General features: G+C 32.7%; 1 protein-coding gene and 1 pseudogene across 1 annotated transcript; one reads left to right on the top strand and one right to left on the bottom strand.

Annotated features, from left to right (window-relative positions):
* The first annotated feature begins 12,488 nt into the window (after positions 1-12,488).
* Positions 12,489-14,613, top strand: LOC120143795 (F-box protein At2g39490-like). The gene is made up of 4 exons (XM_039158029.1): positions 12,489-12,665; positions 12,780-13,742; positions 13,818-13,982; positions 14,157-14,613. The coding sequence occupies exons 1-4, from the start codon at positions 12,654-12,656 to the stop codon at positions 14,478-14,480; spliced, it is 1,464 nt and encodes a 487-aa protein (XP_039013960.1). The 5' UTR covers positions 12,489-12,653; the 3' UTR covers positions 14,481-14,613.
* Positions 14,614-16,473: 1,860 nt separating this feature from the next.
* LOC120143844 lies at positions 16,474-21,783 on the bottom strand (annotated as a pseudogene).
* Between the last annotated feature and the right edge of the window lie 1,573 nt (positions 21,784-23,356).

Here is a 23,356-nt window from a genome sequence, read left to right on the forward strand (position 1 = left end):
TCCTCAGTTCACCCAAACAGTAACAAGATGTATCAGGAACTTCAACAGTTGTACTGGTGGCCAGACATGAAAAGGGAAATGTCGAAGTTTGTCGCTAGATGTCTAGTGTGTCAGCAAGATAAAGCAAAACACTAGGTTCCCTCAAGTTTACTTTAACACATTCAGATTCCTCAATGGAAATGGGATCGAGTAACCATGGATTTGTGAGTGGGTTACCCATGACCAGACATGACGCAGTTTAGATCGTGGTGAACCGATTAACCAAATCAGCTCATTTTCTCCCATTCAGGATGAATTATACCTTAGAGAGGTTAGCTCAATCGTATATCCATGAGAAGTGAGACTACACAGTGTACCGATTTTTATCATATCAAATAGAGATCCTTGATTCACTTCCTGTTTTTAGAGAGCCCTTCATGAGTCCTTAGGCACCAAACTAAACTTTAGTACAGCTTTCCATCCTCAGACAGACAGATAGTCAAAGCGTGTTATTCATATCTTAGAGGATATGCTTAGGTGCAACATTATAGATTTCGAGGGTAGTTGGGAAAACCACCTACCATTAGTAGAGTTTGCATACAACAACATTTTTTAGTCGAACATCTAGATGACTCTATTTGAAGCCTTGTATGGGCATAAGTATACAACTTCTCTATATTAGGCAGAGCTCAGTGAGGGTAAGATAGTGGGGCCAAACTTGATCAGAGAAACTGAATAGAAAGTTTGGATAATCCAGAGCCGATTGAGAGAAATCTTAGATAGGCAGAGATCCTACGCAAACTTGAAGTGTAAAGATATAGATTTCTCAGTATGGGACAAGGTATTCCTCAAGGTTCCCCGTGGAAGAAAGTGATTTGTTTTGATCGCAAGGGAAAGTTGACCCCGCACTTTATAGTGCCTTATAAGGTACTAGAGAGGGTTGGACCAGTACTTACCAGTTAGCTTTACCATCAGAATTGGAGCGCATTCACAATGTGTTCCATGTATCCATGCTCAAGAGATATCATTTCGATCTATCTCATGTTATTATAACAGATTGAGATTAGCATATAAGACTATGAGGATGAACCAATCAGAATCTTAGAAAGAGAGGTAAATGAGCTAAGGAATAGAGGATTCCTTTAGTAAAGGTGTTGTGGAAGAACCATAGTGTTAAGGAAGCGATTTGGGAAACCGAGAAGGATATGTAGCTTCATTACTCTCACCTCTTCTATCTAGGTAAATTTAAAGGATGAAATTTCTTTCTATGAAAGGATAGTTGTAACACCTCAAATCTTGGTTTAGTAGTTTTGAGTCAACCCGAACATGTTTAAATAGACCAATTAGCCTTGTGAGAAGCTTGGGTTAAGTGAGCTTTGGTTTGGGCTTGGGTTTGGCCTAACATGAGACAAAAATGGAGCATTTTAAATAAGTATCTACTCTATAAATTAACAAATTAACTAATATGGTTTGATATAATATACTTATCTAGCTAAGTACATGAGAGTAAACCTTTTTTTTCTATTTTTGAAATAAACAAAGAGTATATTATAATGTGTCTATTATTAAAAGAAATAATTTACTTATCTTTCCTCTTCTTTTTTATTTGTTCACACTGTGGCTCCTCGCATTAAGAAAGAATGTTAATACTTCATACATATTTTATAAAACATATTTTATTAAAAGGGACATCTTTATTAAAATATTAAAATAGTTGGTTGAAAGGCCCAACTAGAAGTCTGGTCTAGAGGAGTTCAAGGCTAGAAATAACCAAGACTCATCTCAGTTACAGTACAAACAATACAAATAGAATTCGATCCCTTTTATTTTTTTCTTTGTATTCTCTTTCATATTCCATTTTTTCATTCCCTTCTATTCAACTCTCTAGAGTTCATCTAAGTGATGTACGTGATGCAAAGTTCACGGTACATAACCCTCTTGTTCATCATATTATCTCGGTTCGTCTGAAATACAATAAAAAGGTCTTTTCCAAAATCGAGAATCTCAATGATGTATTGTCTTTTTTCTTTTTATTATTAGCTATTCATAAGAATACAAATAAAACCTCAATTGTTTTAGCTAGAAGAGAATGTGCAAATATTCCTTGAATATTAGAAGTTATAATTTAGTTTCTTATCATTCAATGAGTGTCATGTATTTGATAAAAATTGGGGGCAATATAATCCTTACGTAAAGGCCACCCTATCCAACTTTCGGTCTTTAAGATATGTTTCAGTCGTGGATGATTCTCATAAGAGATTCCCAACATGTCATAAGATTCTCGTTCTTGAAAATCTGTACTTTTCCAAACCTAGAAAACATACAAAATTCTAGGGTTACTCCTTGGAGCAAATACTTTTATACATGTTTCCTCGGTTGATCTACACCATACTCTATTCTCTTAAGATGATACACATCTGCTAACAGTCCACCTGGTGGTACATCATAGGCACATTGGGAACGGATATAATTGTAACCATATACATATACAATAACAGCAATGGAATGCCAATCCTCGGGCTTCATTTGTAAAGTCTTTATTCCTTGGTAATCGAACCCCAAAGATCTATGAACTAGCCCGTGTTTGAGTAGCCAAACAGAAAAATGACCCTACATCTTTTTATCTCTCTCGTACTTTTCTTTTTTATTTGTAATTTGTATAAGATAAGTATTTCACAATTACGATGAAATCGAATTTATGAAGATTAATTCATTGATTTATTAAGATTAATTTGTTGTTTGTTATTCTATTTCTGTAAAAAAAAATTACCTAACCTAATTCAATAATTCGTGGGAAGAAAGTGAACCCTTGTAGTTAAAAAACTTTTCAGGAGGAATCTTTGAAGTAGATGGTGGTTGATAGAGTAATCCTTGATTATAATTTCCAGTACGAGTACTATGTACAAGACAAAACTTATGATTGATAGTAAAACACTGATCCCCTATTAAGATCTAATTCGATCTTCATAGATTTTGCGAGATATTTTCTTACGGAGTTTTGTTATAGCATCTATAACTGCCTCAGGTTTAGAGGAACAACCCAACAAATAGACATCTACAGGAATTAGCTTATCGACCCCCCCCCCGAACAATATAAGAATCAGTACTATAAGAATCAGTACTGAACATCCCCCTATAATTGTACATGCGCCCATAGCAATAACATATTTAATTTCGGGTATTTGTTCATATAATCTCACTAAAGAATGAGCCATTTTCATTGTTATTGTTTCTGCTGTTAAAATTAGGTCTGCATGTCTAGTACTTAATCTTGGTACTAGCCCATAACGATTAAAGTTGAATCGTGAGCCTATTAATGAAGCAAATTCAATAAAGCAACAACTGGTACCATAAAGAAGTGGTCATAAACTGGAGAGTCTTGACCAATTTTAAAAATCATTTAATGTAGTTGAAATAGCTGAATTTTGGATTGTTCGGTCAAGTAAGGGAAATTCGATGGAATTCATACTCGATGTTATTATTATTTTACTTTTTCTGTCTTTTTATTATTTGAATATTCAAGAACTAAGACCATTCCAATGCTCCTTTTCGCCATGCATAAACTAAACCAACAATTAGGATAAGCACGAAAATGAAAGTTTCTATGAATACGGATACCCCAAATACATCGAAACTCATTGCCCATGGATAAAGAAAAACCATTTCAACATCAAAAACAACAAAAACTAGAGAAAACATATAATGGATTCTAAATTGTAATCAAGCATCGCCCATTGGTTCTATACCCGATTCATAACTACAAAGTTTTTCTGGATCCTTTCTAATTTGGGCTAAAACTCCTGAAATTAGAAATGCCAAAATAGGAATAACAGTTGATATTATTAGAAATGCCTAGAAAATATCATATTCGTAAAGCAAAAACGTAGACGAACTCCTATGAATGTAAAAAATAGATTTGATTAGTCGATTCGACCTGGAAGTCATTATCAAGTCATCCACTACTATTTGCTTAGTCAAAAAACATTTATGTTTGATCGAATCGTCTAGTTCCGTTTGTTTGATGTGTTTCCATGTTGTGTTTTAAGATTTATTGATTGGAATTGGAATTAAACCTATTTTATTTACATTACACTTATTTCGATTTAATTTCAATATAGCACTAATTGTATAATAATAATATAAATCTCTATTTATACTATTACAATATAGTATAATAGTATACAAATCCAAAACAAGTAATACTATTTTGTTTTCACTTCATTTCAGATTTTTTGAAATTATTTTTCTAAATACTAATACTAAATAAAAGGAATTTGAATACTAAATAAAAGAAATTCGAATATCTAACTAATATCTAATATGTATTAGAATTTTATAATTAAAAAACCTTCAAATTCGAAAATTATGTTTATTTATTCTAAATCTAAATAATATATATATATATATATATATATTGAATATATTTAGATTATGTACAAAATTATGTTTATGAAAAGATCTTTGTTTTTTAAACTCTGACGTGTCAACAAATCCATAAAATGAAGGCGCTCTTAGATCTGTGCGACTCAATATTAGATTCGATTTGAGTTGAATTAGGTTGGTTTTTTTTTTTTTTTCTTTTACCTTTATCGGATATCGGATTCGTGTCATAATTTTGACTCCAAGGATTCACAAAAATTTGGAAGTCTCACCAACTCTTTGATTACTGACAGTAAAAGAGAAAAAATTCAATTTAGATAGAATCAATCTAAAATAAATCTACCCATGAGGATTAATTAAGAAAATGGGGTTTTGTTTATTTTATTCTTACCCAGTCCAAGAAAAAAAAGAGTGATTGGATTCATTGAAATGCGCTTTAGTTTTCAAGTTTATGCATGATGTATTGAGGTTATTAAATAAAAGAATCCTCTTTTTTACAGTCTTATTTATTATGATAAGAAACCACTCTTAGTTCAGTTCGATAGAACATGGGTCTCCAAAATCCAATTTTGTAGGTTCAAGTACTACAGAGTGCGATTCAACTCTTATTAGGTTGAAAATTACACCGAATTGAAAATAATTGAACAACAATTCAAATTTGACCTTCTTGTATTAAATTATTAAATTATAATTATAATTTTTTATAAAATTAAAGAATTAAATATATAAAATTAAAGAATTAAAGAAAAAGGTCAGTCAAAAAAAGAGATGTTAATTAATCAAAGGTCCAACTAATCACCACGTGTGTATTATAAATATATGGTTACGAATAATCCAGCCAAAGTAATAAGAATTAGGCCTAAGACGATTCCAAATAGAAAAACTTCAATCATTTCAATTTATTTGAAAGGAGAAAGAGAAAGGTAATATATCCCTAAATATAATCTCTAGTGTCCCTGGATATCAATAACTATTGATAATTAACACAGTAAGAAACTATAGAATATTATAGAATATATGGAAGGACAAAAAGCTTTATTTTTATGAATTGTTCGTTAATTCAATTAATTTTCAAATTGATCGTATCTTACTCAGACCAATAAATGAAGATGAGGTTATAGTTAAAACCGCTAGTAAAAAACTGAAATAACTAGTTATAGTAGGCATGAAGGGGCTAAATGAAATATGTTCTTTTTATACATATGTTTATAAAACACTTACCTAAGTTTCAATTTTTAAACCAGACGGAGATCAGCAAAAATATCAATTGAAATAATAATTTCAATTGGTATTTTGATTCATCAATCATTCTAAATGGTATTCACAAAAATAGGCCAAGTCAAGAAAAATAAATCGATTCATCATCTTTGTAGTTAAGTAAATAAAAACCCTTTGGATCTAATACAAGAAAGGCCACCTCACAAATATTGATTAGTAGATTTTTTTTATTTTTTGTGTTTTTTATCTATATCTAATACTATCGACTACTCTTACTTGTTACTAGACGATTAAGCAATTCCTTAAAAAAAAAGGAGGGCTTACAACAAAAAAACAAAACCCCTTGTGCAACAATGAAAAAAAGTAAATTTTTAGATTTCGCATCTAATTGACTTGCAGAAATATGATAACTTCCTCCATGAATTATTATAAACCAACTCCTTGGATTCACGAGTTACCTGATCTTTCGTTTCTAGGCCCAAGCCAATAATAGAACCCCTATCTTATATATTATATTTATTATATTCCAAGAATTTTAAGAATTTTCTATTGCATGATATATGGTTATACATCGACAAGCAATAAGAAGAAAGAAATTATCTAGCATTTAATGTTGATGTACTGTTTGAAATTGTGTTACTGTGTCAGAAGAAGGATAGTTGTACTGATTTGGTATACTCTAAAAATACCTTTAGTACAATATTGATGATCTCATAAAGATTGAGTTTTAGTGAATTTCCATTTATTGATCTCATCTTTACGAAATCGATCCCCTACAAGAATAAGTGGAGCTCAGCATGTTTGGAAGCACATGAGAACGTTCTTTTGTTGATATTATTACCAGTATTCGATATTGGGTTATTCATAGTATTACTATACCTTCCCTATTCATCGCGGGTTGGTTATTAGTCAGCACAGGTTTACCTTATGATGTGTTTGGAAACCCTCATCAAAACGAGTATTTTACAGAGAGCTGACAAGGAATTCCATTAATAACTGGCCGTTTTGATTATTTGGAATAACTCAATGAATTTACTAGACCTTTTTAGGAGAACCCAATGACCATAGATCGAACATATCCAATTTTTACAGTGTGATGGTTGGTTGTTCACGGACTAGTTGTACCTACTGTTTCTTTTTTGGGGTCAATATCAGCAATGCAACTCATCCAACGATAAACCTAATTCGAATTAATTATAGAGCTATGACACAATCAAACCCGAATGAACAAAAAATTGAATTGAATCATATCAGTCTCTACCGGGGGTTATTACTCATTTTGTACTTGTTTTATTTTCAATTATTTCTTCAATTAAAAAAAAGAGTAGTGGAATATTAAATAATAGTAGGAATTCTCTTATCCCATTTGGAAGGATTGTATCTCATAATTATCTATGATTGTTTATGTCTTTAGCATGATCACTTGATAAAATATGGATGGAAGTGGGATAAATGGTCGATACTACTGGAAGGATTCCTATTTGGATAATAGGTACGATAACTGGTATTCTTGTGATCAGTTTAATAGGTATTTTCTTTTATGGTTCATATTTGAATTTGGTCATCCCTCTAATATGGAATATAAGATGTAATAATGGGATGAACTAAGTTGTAGACATGAAAGTGTAAGAACTCAACGGGTCCCCCTTCTCTTTCTTTGTTTGATTCGCAAGGAAGGGTCCCGTTGAATTCTTAATGATCATGATCATAATATTTTGGTCGTATAAATTGCAACAAATGGATTGCTTTTTCGATGATTTTTTTGAAAAATGAACTCAATTAATTGATTCATAGAATATGTATCTATCGAGACTTTCAAGGTTAGAAGGAAAAAAAGAATCACTCAATTGGATGACACAACACAATATATATTTAATATTTATTTTTATTTATATTTCTTTTTTGGTTGTCCATTACTTATTACATTTATATCCTACTTATTTAGTTTAGACTTATTTTATACTTGGTATATTATCCTTTTACTTATTCTATTATCTATTACAAGTAAATCAAAATATATAAGGAAAAAAAGAAAGGGTTATGAAAAATCTGGAAAAATCTAAACTAAGAATAGAAATCTTTGACGAACGAGTTCCAGAATTGTTATTATTTTGACACAACACTAGAAAATGATGTGTAAAATTCCTTTTCTTGTGTCGAAGGCTACGAAGACGAAGAATACTCCCTGTAATTATTTTTCCCCTCACTTATCCCTCCTTTATATTCTCTGTGTTTACTTATCTTATATTTAGTATCTAATCAAATTGAATTTAGAAAACAAAACCCATTATGTGACATTTAAATATGAACCCATTCTGTGACATTAAATCTGACAATATAAATAGAATTACACCCCCTCCAATTTAATCCAATTTAGATTGAAAAAAGAAAAAAAAAGTAAAGAGGAATAGTCTTCTTCACAATATACATATTTTAAATGTAGGAAAAGTAATTTCTAGAGAAAGAATATAAACAAGCAAAAGACTTTTCATACTTTTTCATCATACCTAACCTAATTGCCAGAGCAAGAATTTCTATCAGCATTTGGAACATTTCGTTTATGAGAAGAAGAGTTGTTTTCAAGTAGTGTTCGATCGATACGTATTAATCAATATTCGATTGATTGGTTTGAGGTTATCGACAAAAAATATTTGTCTAAGCCACTTCGTTCTTTTTCTCCAAGCTACTTCTCTTTTTGTCCAAGTTGCTTCTCTTTTTCTAATTCACTTCCTTTTTTCTTTGTGAGTTTCGGGAATATCCCCATTCATAGGTCTGAGATCCACATCTATGAATTGAAAGTTCCGAATGATCAACTTTGCAATAAGTTGTTAGAATCAATAGGTCTTCAAATCGTTCATTTGAAAAGTTGAAAAGATGCTATTCAGGAACAAATGAAACGTTTTCAACTTCATGAACAATTATAAATAGAAAATTCTAACTTACTTAAAGATAAATTTAAATAAATTTTTTAATAAAATTCTAATTTTTAATAAAAAATAGAAATATAAAAATTAGAATTCTAATTTAATTATCTAATTATATAGATAATAATTAGAATATTATAGATAATAATCTAATATAATAATATACAGAATATATAATATTATATTCCATATAGAAATTGATTCTAAATTCCTTCCAATAGGATTTGAACCTATACCAAAGGTTTAGAAGACCTCTGTCCTATCCATTAGACAATGGACACTTTTCATCACGATTTTTATTTTACATTTTGACTTTTTTTTGTTTGGTTTTTTCTTTTATCTTGTTTGGAAAAACTAAAGAACATGTGAAAAAATTTTAGGAATTGCATTTTTATTAATTCAATTCAATGATGCATTAAATCTATAGCGGGATAAATACCTTTTGCAGTTAATCCTCTTGATAATATGGCAGCAGTATCTAAATGAACAAATATTGTGGCAGGGGCAGAGACAGTTAAATCATCTGCAGGTACATAAACTACTTGAATAGAAATTATGGATCTATCCTTGGTAGAAGTAATTCTTTCTTGTAAAGTACCCATTTTCGTACTAAGGATGGGTTGATAACCCACAACGGAAGACATTCCATCCAATAAGGCAGATACTTCGAATCCCGCTTGGACAAAATGGAAGATATTATCTATAAATAGAAGTACATCTTGTTCATTAAATCTCGGAAATATTCCGCCATAGTTAGTGCAGTAAAAAATGCATGTTGTGTCTTTGAAATAGGCTAAATCATTTTGATAATAATTAGTTCGATATGTTTTACCGAGAAGGTCTATGGTTCGAGTCTGTATAGCCCTATATTTTCTATTTTCTCTTTATTAATCTCTTTTATTAATTTTAAATATTCGTTAAAATAATAAAAATGAAAATAAATTCTTAAAACTAAAAATTTACCGAGAAGGTCTATGGTTCGAGCCCGTATAGCCCTATATTTTCTATTTTCTCTTTTATTAATCTCTTTTATTAATTTTAAATATCATTAAATTAATAAAAATGAAAATAATATTCTTAAAACTAAAAAAACTAAAGCAAACTAAAACAATAAAAATAAAGAATATCCAAATACAATTAAAAAATTTGTATCCGTTTTTGCTAATTATTTTATTCTTTGTTGATTGGAACTGGCCTCTCCAGTTGCTTGGTTAAATTATTCCCATAAGCTAGCTCACATGGAGATCACTCAGAACATAAACTTAAAAACTAAAGTGCATTTCAATGAATCCAATCACTTTTTTTTCTTGGATTAGATAAGAATAAAATAAACAAATCTTATTTCTTAATTAATCACCGTGGGTAGATTTATTTTAGATTAATTCTATCTAAATTGAATTTTCCTCTTTTACTATCCGTAATCAAAGAGTTAGTGAGACTTCTTCCGGTATACCACCAAATTTTGTGAATCATTGGAGTCAAAATTATGACACGAATCCGGTATCCGGTAAAGGTATAAAAAACCAACCTAATTCAACTCAAATCGAATCTAATATTGAGTTGCACATATCTAAGAACGCCTTAATTGTTTTATAACGGAGGGTTTTCTATTATTTAAAAATTTGAATTTATTTTTCATGGGTTAGTTTCTCCTGTTACGTTTTTGTTTAAAAGATTTTTTTTAAAGATTATCAATTGTTTATTAATATAAACATATTAATAAACATATAATCTTCAATTAATAATTTTTAGTTTTAAATATAAGGATTAAATATAAAAATAAATTTATTTATTTTCTTTACGGATCCCTCTTAAATTTTAATATAGTTTCATCGACAACAACATTAACTTTGGACTAGCCACCCACATTGATTTATTTTTCACTTTCTATTTTTTTCCTTTTGATCTGCGTTATTCTTTCAACCAACCATTCCTTTTTCATATGAAATTGTGGATGGTTTTATTTGCTTTTATAGGCTGGCGTAGCATTTTTTTTTCTTTTTCAGAGTTAAATTTAACCTCATATCTTTAAATTCAGATAATATTTATTTAATTATCCTATTAGTCTATCCATACTTTGAATTCATAGACTAGATATTGATAGATGCTTGAAACCACTAACAATAGATTGCGGTGAGTTATGATAATGCTAGTTATCGATATTTATTGTTATATGCATTTATGTTAGTATTGAATTGTTTGATTAAAATTTTATTATTCCTTGTATATTTTTATTATTAAGTGATTAGTTTGGCATTTCATGCTTTAGAGAAAAAATATTTAACTTATGAATTTAGTTTACATATATTATTTGGTGCATTTTTATTAGTTTTGTAAACTCTCCTATACTTTATTTGTTATTGTTTATGTATTATTTGTTCAAGTTATTTGGTTAAAGTTTTAAGTATTTTCTTGTATGATCTATATTTTAAGTGATTAGTTTATACACTTCAATGATTTTAGAAGAAATGTTTGGTTTATGTGTATTTATAGATCTTCTTATATTTTAAATATTTTTTCTATTAAATAAAATCAATAACTATTAAAAATATATAAAACCAGATTAAGAGGAATTAAAATTCTATGAATCCAAAAGTATGGGGATCTCAAATCTTATATATATACACAATTCATTTACAGTAATTTTACACTCTCTCTTAACTTTTTATCTAATTAATATTTAAATATTTTAATCGTTATATTTATGTTATTTAAGTAAATCATACATGTTAAATTCTGAGTAAAATAAGAATGTTTAATAATTTTTTGGTTTAGAAACTTTCAACCATAATATATATATTAAAAAGAAAGTATTTTGATGAAAGTATCAAATTAATTGAAACTTATATGTATAACAAATATAATCATATTAATAAATTTAATAATTAAATTGTAAAAATATTAATTAGGCCAATACTTATGAGAATATATATAACTAAGTTTGAACACACAATGGGACTTAAAAGGCCAAACTTTTTATAGTGGAGACTTTGCTAACATAAAGGGGACCTAAAAGAGGCCAAAGTCCTTTCAAATTTTATAGTGAAGACGTTGTTAATCATTTAATTTTAGACATGATAACAAAATTATTCTTTGTTGAGATATTTTAGTCTTCCAACATTTTAATTTTTTGGAGTATAATAAAATGGCGACACACTTATTGGAAGTGTACTGTTAACGATCATCTTAAAATTAAAATTGAATTAAATTAAAATTAAGATCAATTTAATATATGTTAAATATTAAATAAATTATTATAAATTTTAACAACCATATTAACTTTTCAATTAAATGTAAACTGTTGTTGATTTAATTGAAATACTTAAATAGTTAAATGATTTATTTGATAAAATTGAAATATCCATAGTAAATGAAAAGAATTTTAAGTATAGTTTACTATAATTTTTAACGATTATATACTTAGGGTAAATTACGCGTTTGGTAAGTGAAGTTTACTCGATCTCCTATTTCACTTATTGTATTTTCAATTTTTTTCAATTTACTCATTGAACTCTGTAAATTAAATTTTTTTAATCACTCCGCTGTTAAATAATTAAATGACTTTAAGACATGACAACTTACATCAAAACGACATCGTTTTGATTTCTTGAAAAAAAATATAGAACTTTTAAACTAAAACGATGTCATTTTGATTAAAATACGATCATGTCATAACGTCGTTAATTATATAACGGCGGAATGACAAAAAAAATCCAATCTATAAAGTTTAGTGAGTAAATTAAAAAAATTAAAAATATGATGAGTGAAATAAGAAGGAAAGTTACCTAACGTGTACAATATTTGGGTTAAAAAGCCTAGAAAAATCAATATATATAATACAAAAAACCAATGATCTACGTTTTTTTTTTTTATAATCCAGATACACAGAAACTTATGCTGTAAAAACGCAGTCATTGTCCACTAACCAATGCTCTACGTTTATAATACATTAGTTAGTTGAGTTCTTAGCTGAAAGTTCGGTGTCAGACCCATATATCATATATGCTTTAACAGGCAACAACATCTGCAGCTGAATTCAAGCCAAACCCCATATGTGTAATTCAAAATGCTTTAATTTTAGAAACCAGGGGAAAGAAGAGGAAGATCAAGAAGAATCCAAGGCAAAAACAGGGCACTCCCAGAAATGCTGCAATGGAACAACTGTTTGTATTTTCTCTTCAACGTTACTTAATTTTTGTTCATTTATATGATCAAACCAATTTTACTCTTTCTCAATGATTAAAAAATCTGGGTTTTTTGTTTTCTTTCTAATAACAGAACATCGAGGCTAAAGATGTCATCAGTTGTTTCCCTGACGACATCCTTTTCCATATCATTAGCTTCCTCCCTTTTGAATCTGCTGTCCACACCACTTTCCTCTCGAGACGATGGAAAGGCCTGTGGAGAAAGATTCTGGTACTTGAAAGAGACATGGAAGGCGCTGTTGTTACTGCATTCAATCTTCTTTATGATTTCGATGAACACAATCGACCAAAAAACAACTGGGGATTGCAATTCAACCTTGGCCAAGGTGCACTTCTCTTCGTTTCCATCACACCTGATAGAACACTCCATCTTGATTTCTCAGCCGGTGAACGAGAATTCCCAGCTTCTTTTGATTGGTATTTGCCGTTGAGTCTTCCATGGCGTTGCGAGTGGTCACCGCCCTATAACCAAGACGACAAGATAATGGAGTTAAACCCCCCATTGTCTTTTGCTCAACAGTTCAGAATAAAAACCCTTTATCTAATATCGGTCAGCCAGCTCTCAAGCAAAGCGCTCACTTGCTTGGCGTCCAATCTTCCCTTTCTCGAGAGCTTGATAATCGAAAGGTGTAAAGGAGTTCAATCTTTAGTTGTAGAAGATGCTGGCGTTCTTCAAAAGCTAATTGTCCTGGACTGTCCCCAATTACAATCTCTGAGTTTTCAGGGTCCCCGTTTACGGTGTTTCCGGTACAGAGGTGAGTTAGTGTCCTTTCGGTTCAAAGCATGCTGCAGATGCTATTACGCCGACGTATATTCGACGTGTGACTGTGGATTATACCTGGAAGATGCCATGGTTGATCTCAGACAAGGTCCTCTAACTAAATGGACTTGGGACTTCGAACCAACCGTTGGTCCTCATCGCGGTTCACACGGAAACGACCGTTGCAACTGCAACAGCAAGCATAGATGCTTCGAATCGATTTTGAGTAGCATAAATGGTGTTAAGTCTATAACACTATGCAGGTGGTTCTTTGAGGTATGCTGAGTGAAAGAAATGTTCAATTTTTCCATTTTCTTTTTCTTTTCTAAACTCGTTTCATTTTTTCTATAGCAAACGATGTGCAAGAGTTTATTTAGTTCAAGTGGGGGCCCTGAATTGTATTTCAGCCGACTAAAAGAGCTGTGGTGGATTGATTGTTCAATGGCCAGACACAATATCAATGCTTTGCTTTGCTTTCTGAAGCTTTGTCCCAATTTGGAAAGACTTTATGTCACTGTAAGTCTCCCCGTTTCCTTCATCTACTTTTGCATCTTTCATATATTGGTGAGGTTTTCTCACCGGTCACGACTCTCCCCCCAAACCAGAAGTGGTGTACCGCTAACTACCGACAATCCAAACTTATTTCCATCAAAAAAATACCGAGCTGCTATGATTGATCAAAACTTGCAGATTGATCCTAAATGCTATGAGCTGAGTAGCAGTAGCAGTGAAAAAATGGCAGCCATAGTCAGTTGTCCTGCAAATCTCAAAAGTCTTAAGGTAGTGAAACTAGAAGGATTTGCAGATGAAGAGATGGAGAATTTATTGTCAAGGCAATTGATAGCACTATTCGGAGAGAATAATCCAATAATCATATCCAAAGCAGATGGGAAATGTTTGAAGCATCTGGTAAAAGTAGCCAAGTTGGAGAAGAAAGGCAAGTATCCGTACAAGTTCAGAATGGTTGAAAATGTTGATGAAAGCTTCCCACATCATCTTCATATGAACCTTTAATTCAAACAATTTATATATCATTCAAGTTTTCCCCTGGGAAAACTGTCATGCTAGGGGTACCTCCTTCCACTGGTAATTTCTTAAATGATATGGGGATGTGCTAATCAATACTATTCTTCTATTTTTAAATATTATTAAATGACTCCCAATTATATTGTTAAATATATGTCATTCTGTATCCACATATATATATATTTTACAACAGCAAAATTGCAATTGCATACAAATTACGCTCTTTATACCTACAAAATTAGGTCTATTTAAGTCGGGTTTGAGTTTAAAATAAAAATTTTGATTTTATTTGACTCGATATAATATTATAATCTTTATATATTTAAAGATAATTATAATAATGTTTTTATTTTATTTTCTTCAATTAAGTCCTTAATTTACCTAATAAAAATGAATTATATATATATATATATATCGGATGTAGACTTTAGCCTAAAAATTGGATCGGGTTTCAAATTTTAGGATTTTTAAACCAGAATTGAATCAAGTGCAGACGGAGGACTTTAATTTTCAAATCGAATTTTAATTAATCAAAATTTTAGATTGGACCTAGTCTGTCGTCATCCCTATACAAAACAGTGTCGGTTGACATGTCTATGTTCTCATTCTTTGCTTACCAAAAAACTACATTATAAGATTAAGGGGGGAAAAAGACTTGGCCTCTTCCAAGAACGCCCGCTTTGCAAGGAACACTTTAAAAATATGGAAAAGTAAGCAAGGGAAACAGAGGTATGGGGCAGTTGATGATAATAACCCAACAAACACTTAGTTGAAGGTAAACAACGTACTCCTACCTAATTACAAAGCTTTCTTGGAGGTTTTGATGGGCACCATCCACCAACAAATAAGTGAGTTTAGAGCCATTTTAGTTGCTTGCATTTCCAACATTGCTGCACTTCCACTTGATGCCCAACCCCATTCCAGCTATTTATTCATTGCTAATTTTACTTGATTTCTGTTCCAAGTTAACACATCTCCTATCAAACTACAAAAAGTATCAATGTTCATTTTAACTAATGAATAACATTCTGATTATCACATTTGGGATCATACTGTTCCTACATGTGATCTAATTTTAATAAAAAAAAATCCTTTCATAACATCTCAACTACCCTTGAAAAATAGTTATATAGCCTATTATTGATTTTTCTGGAGTCAACATGTCAAGCCATATTTATATTCCTGTACCTTTTAGTTTCTCTTTTCAACGACCAAGTCTCCAAAGCTAGTAATGATGATCGTACTAGCTTTAATTTCAGTGATTGATACTTCGTTTTCATTCAATAATCTTCTTTATAGAAGTCGGTCCACAAAAGAATTTAGCTATGCAGATGAACTTGTGTAAAAGAAAATTACAACTATATATGTTCAGGCAACTTACTATTCACTGTGTAAAATCCATTCACTGATCAATATATACCAGGGAGAGTTGGAGAAGAAAATGATTGAATACGTAGTTTCATAAGGAAATAAATGAATTGTGTCGGTCCAACTTAAGTGAAAAATCATAATTGATGACAGAATAGCAATACTTCGGTGTTTAAGTTCTCTATGTTCGGAAGGAAATTGAAGAAGATGAGTGAAAAGGTGATTTTGTATCCTTCTCTTGATCGATAAGATTTATAGTGACTTTTAATGTTGATGTCAGGTCGTAAAGTCATTGATGACTTTTATAAATTTGTAAGTTGAATAGATATGATCGGCTAATAATAAAATTAAGTTTGATAGATCACATAAATTTGCGGGAGGATATCAAAAGATGACGACTTGTCAACGATATCAAGTGTTTGACTGCAGAGAAACTTGGGAAGGGATACAACATTAAGCGAAACATGTTATACATCCCCTCACCTTTTTGTAAGTTGAAGATGAAGAAGTTCCATTCCATCTGCATCATTGTTTTAAAAATGCGCACAGAACCTAGTTTTAAGTTCTGAAAAGTAAAAATGAATTGTTTAAACTCATTTTTCTTATTTCCAGGGAACAAAACATATAATATTACAATAAATTATGCATCAAATCAAATATTTGATTAACGGTTTACCTCGAGTATGGTAACATCGGTGCGTTGGCAGAAAAGGCACAACTTGGAAAAAAACAAGCATCAAAGTAACTGCAAGAACTCTAACAAAAGTGTTTGAAGCTCGCACAAGATTTTATTTCAGAAATTTGCATGATGCTATAGTTTTGCAAGTTTGAAAAACTTCAGATTACGGCATTGAACTTGATTGGTTCGGGTTGAATCGCCTTTTGCGCGAGCTCAGTTTGTTCCTTCGCATGAATAGAATAGAAACCGGTTGCAGTTGACGCAGATGGAGCACGCCCGACATACCTGATATCATCAAAAGCTCCTCTACCCAGAGAAGTCATTGAGGTCGCAAGTCGAGGTGCAATGTAACTGAATGCACCCATGTTCATTGGTTCTTCTTGGCACCATACAATCTCCGCATCTGATGTAATCCCAAAAAGAAAGTCAAAACCAGTGTTTCAGTATCTAAGAGTAATAGAGGCATACGATACACGATAAATTATTAAACCGAACGGCACATAACCCGTCACAGCTAGTGCATCCAGTTTGGCAAAAGGAGAAGAGAAAGATGGGAGGTACAAAAACAAATAAAAGCTATAGATCAAGTCCAAGTTCCTAGTACATACTTGGATATCTCTTAAGCTCTCGCTGGATGAGGTCATAAGGGAATGGGCAAAGCTGCTCCACACGACATATAGCAACGTCCGAAGCATTGTTCTTCTTTCGTTCATCATCAAGCTCATAGTAAACCTGAAAGCAGATAGAACATGGATTATTGTATCAAAAACAACAAAGAAATTATCAAACCTACATAGAAGATTCAGAACATATTTATCATTGGTGGGGTCAGAAGACTCCAAGTTAGAAGCCCAACAAGATAACAAAATTCATGAACTTTTAGATGTCCGGTTCACTCTACCAGAGAAAATTCCAAAATTAAATTGCTTATAGAAAAGGAAAACATGGAGAAAATGCGGGCACAAGTTTACAAACCTTTCCAGAACAAAGTACCAAGCGTCTGATGCCCTCCTCAAGGTCAGAGTGAATATTCTGATCCTTTATGAGGCGCTTAAATCGGGTCCCTTGCTTATCAAAACCAGGGTGGCCTTGAACATCATCGAATTCAGAAAGATTTGATTTGCAATCCTTGTGACGAAGCAAATTTTTGGGGGACATGACAATAAGTGGTTTACGGAATTCCCTGTGTATCTGAGAGAGTGGAGAGAAGAAACAATAAGAAAAGGAAAATGGCAAGACTTTCCTCAATGTTGAAACATCGTTAAGAAATATTAGTTGCACTCACCTGTCGCCGCAAAACATGGAAGTAATTAGCAGGTGTTGTAACATTAACCACCTGCCAGTTGCACTCCTGAATTTGCTTACGAAGAGTCGGATCCATCACAGGTATAACAAAAGGATCGTCACCACTCATCTACAAAAGTATTATATCTAGTTACCAATGCACAATAGTCTTTTTCCCCCTTGCTTTTCATGTATACGATGACATGCTAGCATAGTGTGAATGTCAATACAAGGAGGATGGTGAAACTAAACCAAGACACAAAGAACAATGCATGTTGTTTCATGGGGAATACCTGCAGAAAACGCTCTAGTCGTGCACTCGAATGTTCAGGACCTTGTCCATCATAACCATGAGGAAGCAGCACAACCAGACCGGTTTGACGCAACCACTTTGACTCTCCACTACTCAAAAATTGATCAAAGATCACCTGAGCACCATTAGCAAAGTCACCAAACTGAGCTTCCCACATAACCAAGGAATTTGGGTTTTCCATTGAGTAACCCAATTCAAATCCAAGCACACCAAACTCGGAAAGAGAACTGCACGCAAAACCCCATGTTGCTCAGAATAGAATCCAAATATTAACAAAAAGAATTCTCAAGAATCAACATAACTCAGTACAATTACAAGAAGCAAGGATATTATCACATAATTAAAAAAAAAGTATAAATTCACAAATGAAAGATATCAAGTGTAAAATTGTACGTGTCATTGCATGTTGTGAACTGCATGGAAAGCACATTTCAAGTATGGGATTCAGTCAAATGGAGAAATTTTCCATAAGTTATGCCTTGATGCAGAGAACAATTAACATTTAATCACATTGTTTACATGGATGATAAGAATCCTTTGGCATACATTCTAGGATAAAATGTATAGTATATTAGTATTGGACTAAAAAATTGACTATTACACAAAAAGCACAAATAGGTTACCTATTGCTGACAGTAAACATCTCCTCATTTTGGTTGATGATAACATGGTCCAGGGGGCAGTACTGTTCCCCTGTTTCCTGGTCATGAATCACAGAATGTCGGTGACTAAATGTACCCCTTTCAACATCCTGACCACTCAGCCTAACATGGTTTCCTTCGACCACCAGTGTAGCAAATGCAAGTGCTTCCCCCATAGCCCAGTCAAGACCCTCCCCTGTCTCAATCATCTGTGCACGTTGTTCGTATACCTTCTTTACTGATCTATGAGGCTTAAAATTATCTGGAAGGGTTGTGATTGCTTTGCCAACATTCTTCAATATCTCAGGTTTAACCCTGCAAATCATGAAAGTTTCATTAGTGAGTCGAGATCAGGGTTACCCATTATGAATGTTGAAATTGCAAAGACACAGACTAACCCAGTGTTTCGGACACGAGAAAGTTGTTCAGGTGACTTGAATCCTGTCCAATAAGCAGAAAGCCAGTCCCTTCTTTTCGGGACATAATCTTTGCTGGCCAAAAATTCTTCATTAAGAATTGAGCTAACTTTCTGACTTATACGACTAATGTCTTGCTCTGTCACCTGCCCAGACTCTAACAATTTGTTTTGGTATATCTGAAGAGCTGAGGGGTGATTCCGGATAATCTGTTAGAAAGGGTAAAAAATAATCTAAACATGTGAAGTTTGTGTCACTCTACATGATAAATATAGAACCGCAAAAAAAAGGGGGGAGGGAACAACTATGATACGTGTAAAGGGAAATACATAACCGAACATACAAGTATAATGGCAGACCTTATACATTTTTGGTTGTGTGAATGATGGTTCATCGATCTCATTATGCCCAAATCTACGATAACAGACCAAATCAACCACCACATCTGAATGGAAGGTTTGGCGCCACTCTGCTGCAAGTTCACATGCATGGACAACTGCCTCAACATCATCTCCATTTACATGGAAAATGGAGCATCCAAGGCTTTGGCAACATCAGTACAATATTGTGAAGATCTTCCTGCCCTTGGATCAGTTGTAAATGCCACTTGGTTGTTGACTACAATATGTATAGTCCCACCAGTAGTGTAGTTTGGAAGTGCACTAAGGTGAAGTGTTTCATAGACTACACCCTGTCCAGCAAAGCTACCATCTCCATGAATCAAAATAGCCATGTTCTTGGTCCTGTCCACATCATTGGAGTAATACTGCTTTGCTCTAGTTTTTCCAACAACAACCGGGTCCACAGCTTCTAGGTGACTTGGGTTTGCAACTAAAGACAAATGGATTCTCTTTCCACCTCTTGTTGGCCGATCATAAGAAGTTCCCAAGTGATACTTGACATCACCAGTTCCAGTGTAAAGCCCAACCTCATCCACAGGTTTTACCACCACTGAACTCGCTAAATATCTGAGAAAGTGGCTTTCGGACAACATTACCTAGGACATTGAGTCTTCCTCTATGAGGCATTCCAATAACTATGCTCTCAACCCCAAGGTCAGCAGCCCTGTCAAACATCTCTTTCATTCCAGGAATTAAAGTCTCACCACCCTCCAGACCAAACCTCTTGGCAGTTGTCCACTTGGTGGCCAAGAAATTTTCAAACTGTGTACTCCATATAAGCCTATCAAGAATGACTTCTCGTCGCTGGCGGTTGTACTGCATAGGTGTTGGGGTTTCGATCTTGTCTCTCAACCAGTTGCACTTCTCCCGGTCAGCAACGTGCATGTACTCAAACCCAATGCTTCCACAGTAAGCCTGTTCAAGCCGAGTCAAAATTGATCTAAGTGTTTGCACTGGTCGATTTTCTGATAAAAACCCAGACATCCTCCACACACCTAAAAAGAATTCTCTATCAAGATCAGCTTCAGTAAAACCATAAAGAGCTAGATCCAAGTCATCAGAGATTTCTCTTTCCTCTAAACTCAAGGGATCCAACTTTGCTTTCATGTGGCCATTAACCTGGTAAGCCCTCACAAGCAATAACAATCGCATGCTCTCCTGGATGGTCTGGCCAGAAATTCCAGGGGATGTAGCAGCCTGACCCACAAAATTCCTGAAGAAATTGTCCCATGATTCATCAACACTATCTGGGTCAGCTTCCCATGCCCTCTGAAGCTCCTCTAAGTACACACTGCTAGTTCCATCTAAGAAACTGTCAGTTAACTTAGAGAGCGGCACAGGCAGAGGAACCGGTGCAGTTTGTGTCTTAGACTTAAAGACGGTGATATGAAAATATCGACTCGGTGAAGGAACAATGCGTGATCTTGTAGCATACGATCCACCCTGAGACAAAGTCCTCCTAATTGCAAGCTTCGCAACACTTGAACCAGCTCTTAACCACCCCATATCAACAACCAACAGTACCTATGTCAAACCAATTCTCAAAATGTAATGAACCTCCAAGCCTTCTTTATCTATTATGAAACTTAACAGAAAAGTAAAAATTATTAAACAATATATGCCTACTCGTGAAATTTTCGGTATACTGATAGCTCAAATGCATACAATTAAACAATTTATGCATCTATTTTCTCTAACATTTTTAATCTAGTTCTCGTCAAAGTTAGAATTCTGATAGTTCAAATACAAGAAAACACATAAGAATCTTCAATCCAAATAAAATTAGCCTGCGATTAGGTTATGAATACAAATGATCAAAACCGATGCCTGAATTCTAATACGCCAAAAAAATTTTACTTTGAATCTTTAAAATTTAAGTAAAAATGTCAAAAGATGCAAAGGGTTTTCAGGAAAAATCGAAACGTTTGTAAATTGTAAAGCTTACAGCAATTAAACTAAACCCAAAAACATATATTTAATATCGATTTTCCTCGTTCCAGTACAAACAGATCAAACCAAATCAATATCTTTTGGGAATATATATATATATATATATAAGCAACAAAAGCAAGTAGAGAGGCTTACGAGATAATCAGTGCTCAAAGAAATCGGATGAAAAATGGACGAAAATAAAGTTGGGAGGCTGCCTTGAGAGGAAAGGGGGAAATTAAAACCCTGAAGAAGGTGACTGTGACTGCTGGCTTACGACTTTTTAAGATAATTGAAGAGTCTGTGTCTGACTTTTTCCTTTTTTTCTCGTATTTACTTTTCTAGAAAATCTTTGATATTTCAAAACATTTTACTGACATTCCCTTTCAACTCAGATCGCCCAGCTTTCTCATTTTTCTGATTTTTCTTAATTCTTTTCTAGTTTTAATTATTTCAAATTAGGATAACCTTAAATTTAAACTAATTTAATTCAAGATAAATCTATTTTGACATGCTTAATTTGTGATTCATATTCCGGCAGATGTAGTGAAATAATCCAAGCCGCACAATTATTTAGCTGAATAGGCCATCTTTGTTTTTATTTTGAAATCTACGGCAAATGTTACAGTGGAGAATGAACTTATCATGTCGATCTGATAAGTTTCATGAGATATAATTTTTTAATGGGCCGTGGGAAGTGGGTCTCTGGGGTCGAATATATATATATTATTTTAGTGGACACCGAACTCGTCATGTCAGTGTGACAAGTTCCAACGGGTCAACAATTTGAAGTTTTCGATAATTTTTTTAAAAATCCAAAGGAACTCTTCACGTCGGTGACAAGTTCCAACGTTTATTTTAGAAGATGATTTTAGTATAAATAGGGGTTTAGAGTAAATGTTTTGATTTATGAGAAGTGAGAAAAAAATTGAGAATATCAAATAATGTGGTCATGGGAAAATTTGGGTATAATTTGGCGAATGGTGTATATGAGTTTGACAACACCGACTTGGAGATCAACTATTCATATTCAAACTATTCTTCAGATGAAGAGTGTGAAAATGAGGCAATAAAGTATATAGTTGAGGAGCATAAGAAAAAATAAAGATGGAAATGGAAGAGGAGAAGAAGAAAACTGATGAAGATTTACCGAAGCGGTGTAGCAAACGACTCGTTGAGAGGGAAGAAAAATTTTGAAAAATTTAGAATAGAAATTGAGAAGAAAAAGACGATGAAAGAAAAATATGAAGGTGTCTTAATCCGACGTAGTGAACAAATTGAAGAGAGATTCAAAAAAATAGAAAATGACATATGTACAAATATTGATATGTATGGTTTTATTTTATGTATGAAGTTGTCTTTATGAAATAAGTAATTATTGGATTAAGTAAACTTATTTAGTAATAATTTGCAATTATATGAGTAAAAATAAAAGTTTGAAGTAATGACGTTCAACTAATAAAACTCATAAACATAGTGGAAAGAGTACAAGTTTAAAAAAAACGTAGTTAGAGTACAAACTAAAAATATAGCGAAAAAACATAGTTAAAAGAGTAAAAGTGAAAAGATAATATAATATTTTTTTAATGACTATTTTAGCGTCCAGCCCAATATTTTGGAAGATGAGGAAAATGCTTTCTATTATGATCTTCACCTCTGCAGTGGCCACAAAGTTTGAGTACACCTTGCTCTCTTTGAAGATCATCCATATTGGTATGAATTCGGTTAGATTCAGATCGACCCCTTAACTTCCTAAGCAATTGAGGATTTGGCAACCATTCTTCAGAAATTGTTGATATAGACCAATATGCTTCATTTGAAAGGTACTTAAAG

The sequence above is a fragment of the Hibiscus syriacus genome, unplaced genomic scaffold (genome assembly GCF_006381635.1).
Source record: "Hibiscus syriacus cultivar Baekdansim isolate YM2019G1 unplaced genomic scaffold, ASM638163v2 tig00110864_pilon, whole genome shotgun sequence".
Classification (NCBI taxonomy): domain Eukaryota; kingdom Viridiplantae; phylum Streptophyta; class Magnoliopsida; order Malvales; family Malvaceae; genus Hibiscus; species Hibiscus syriacus.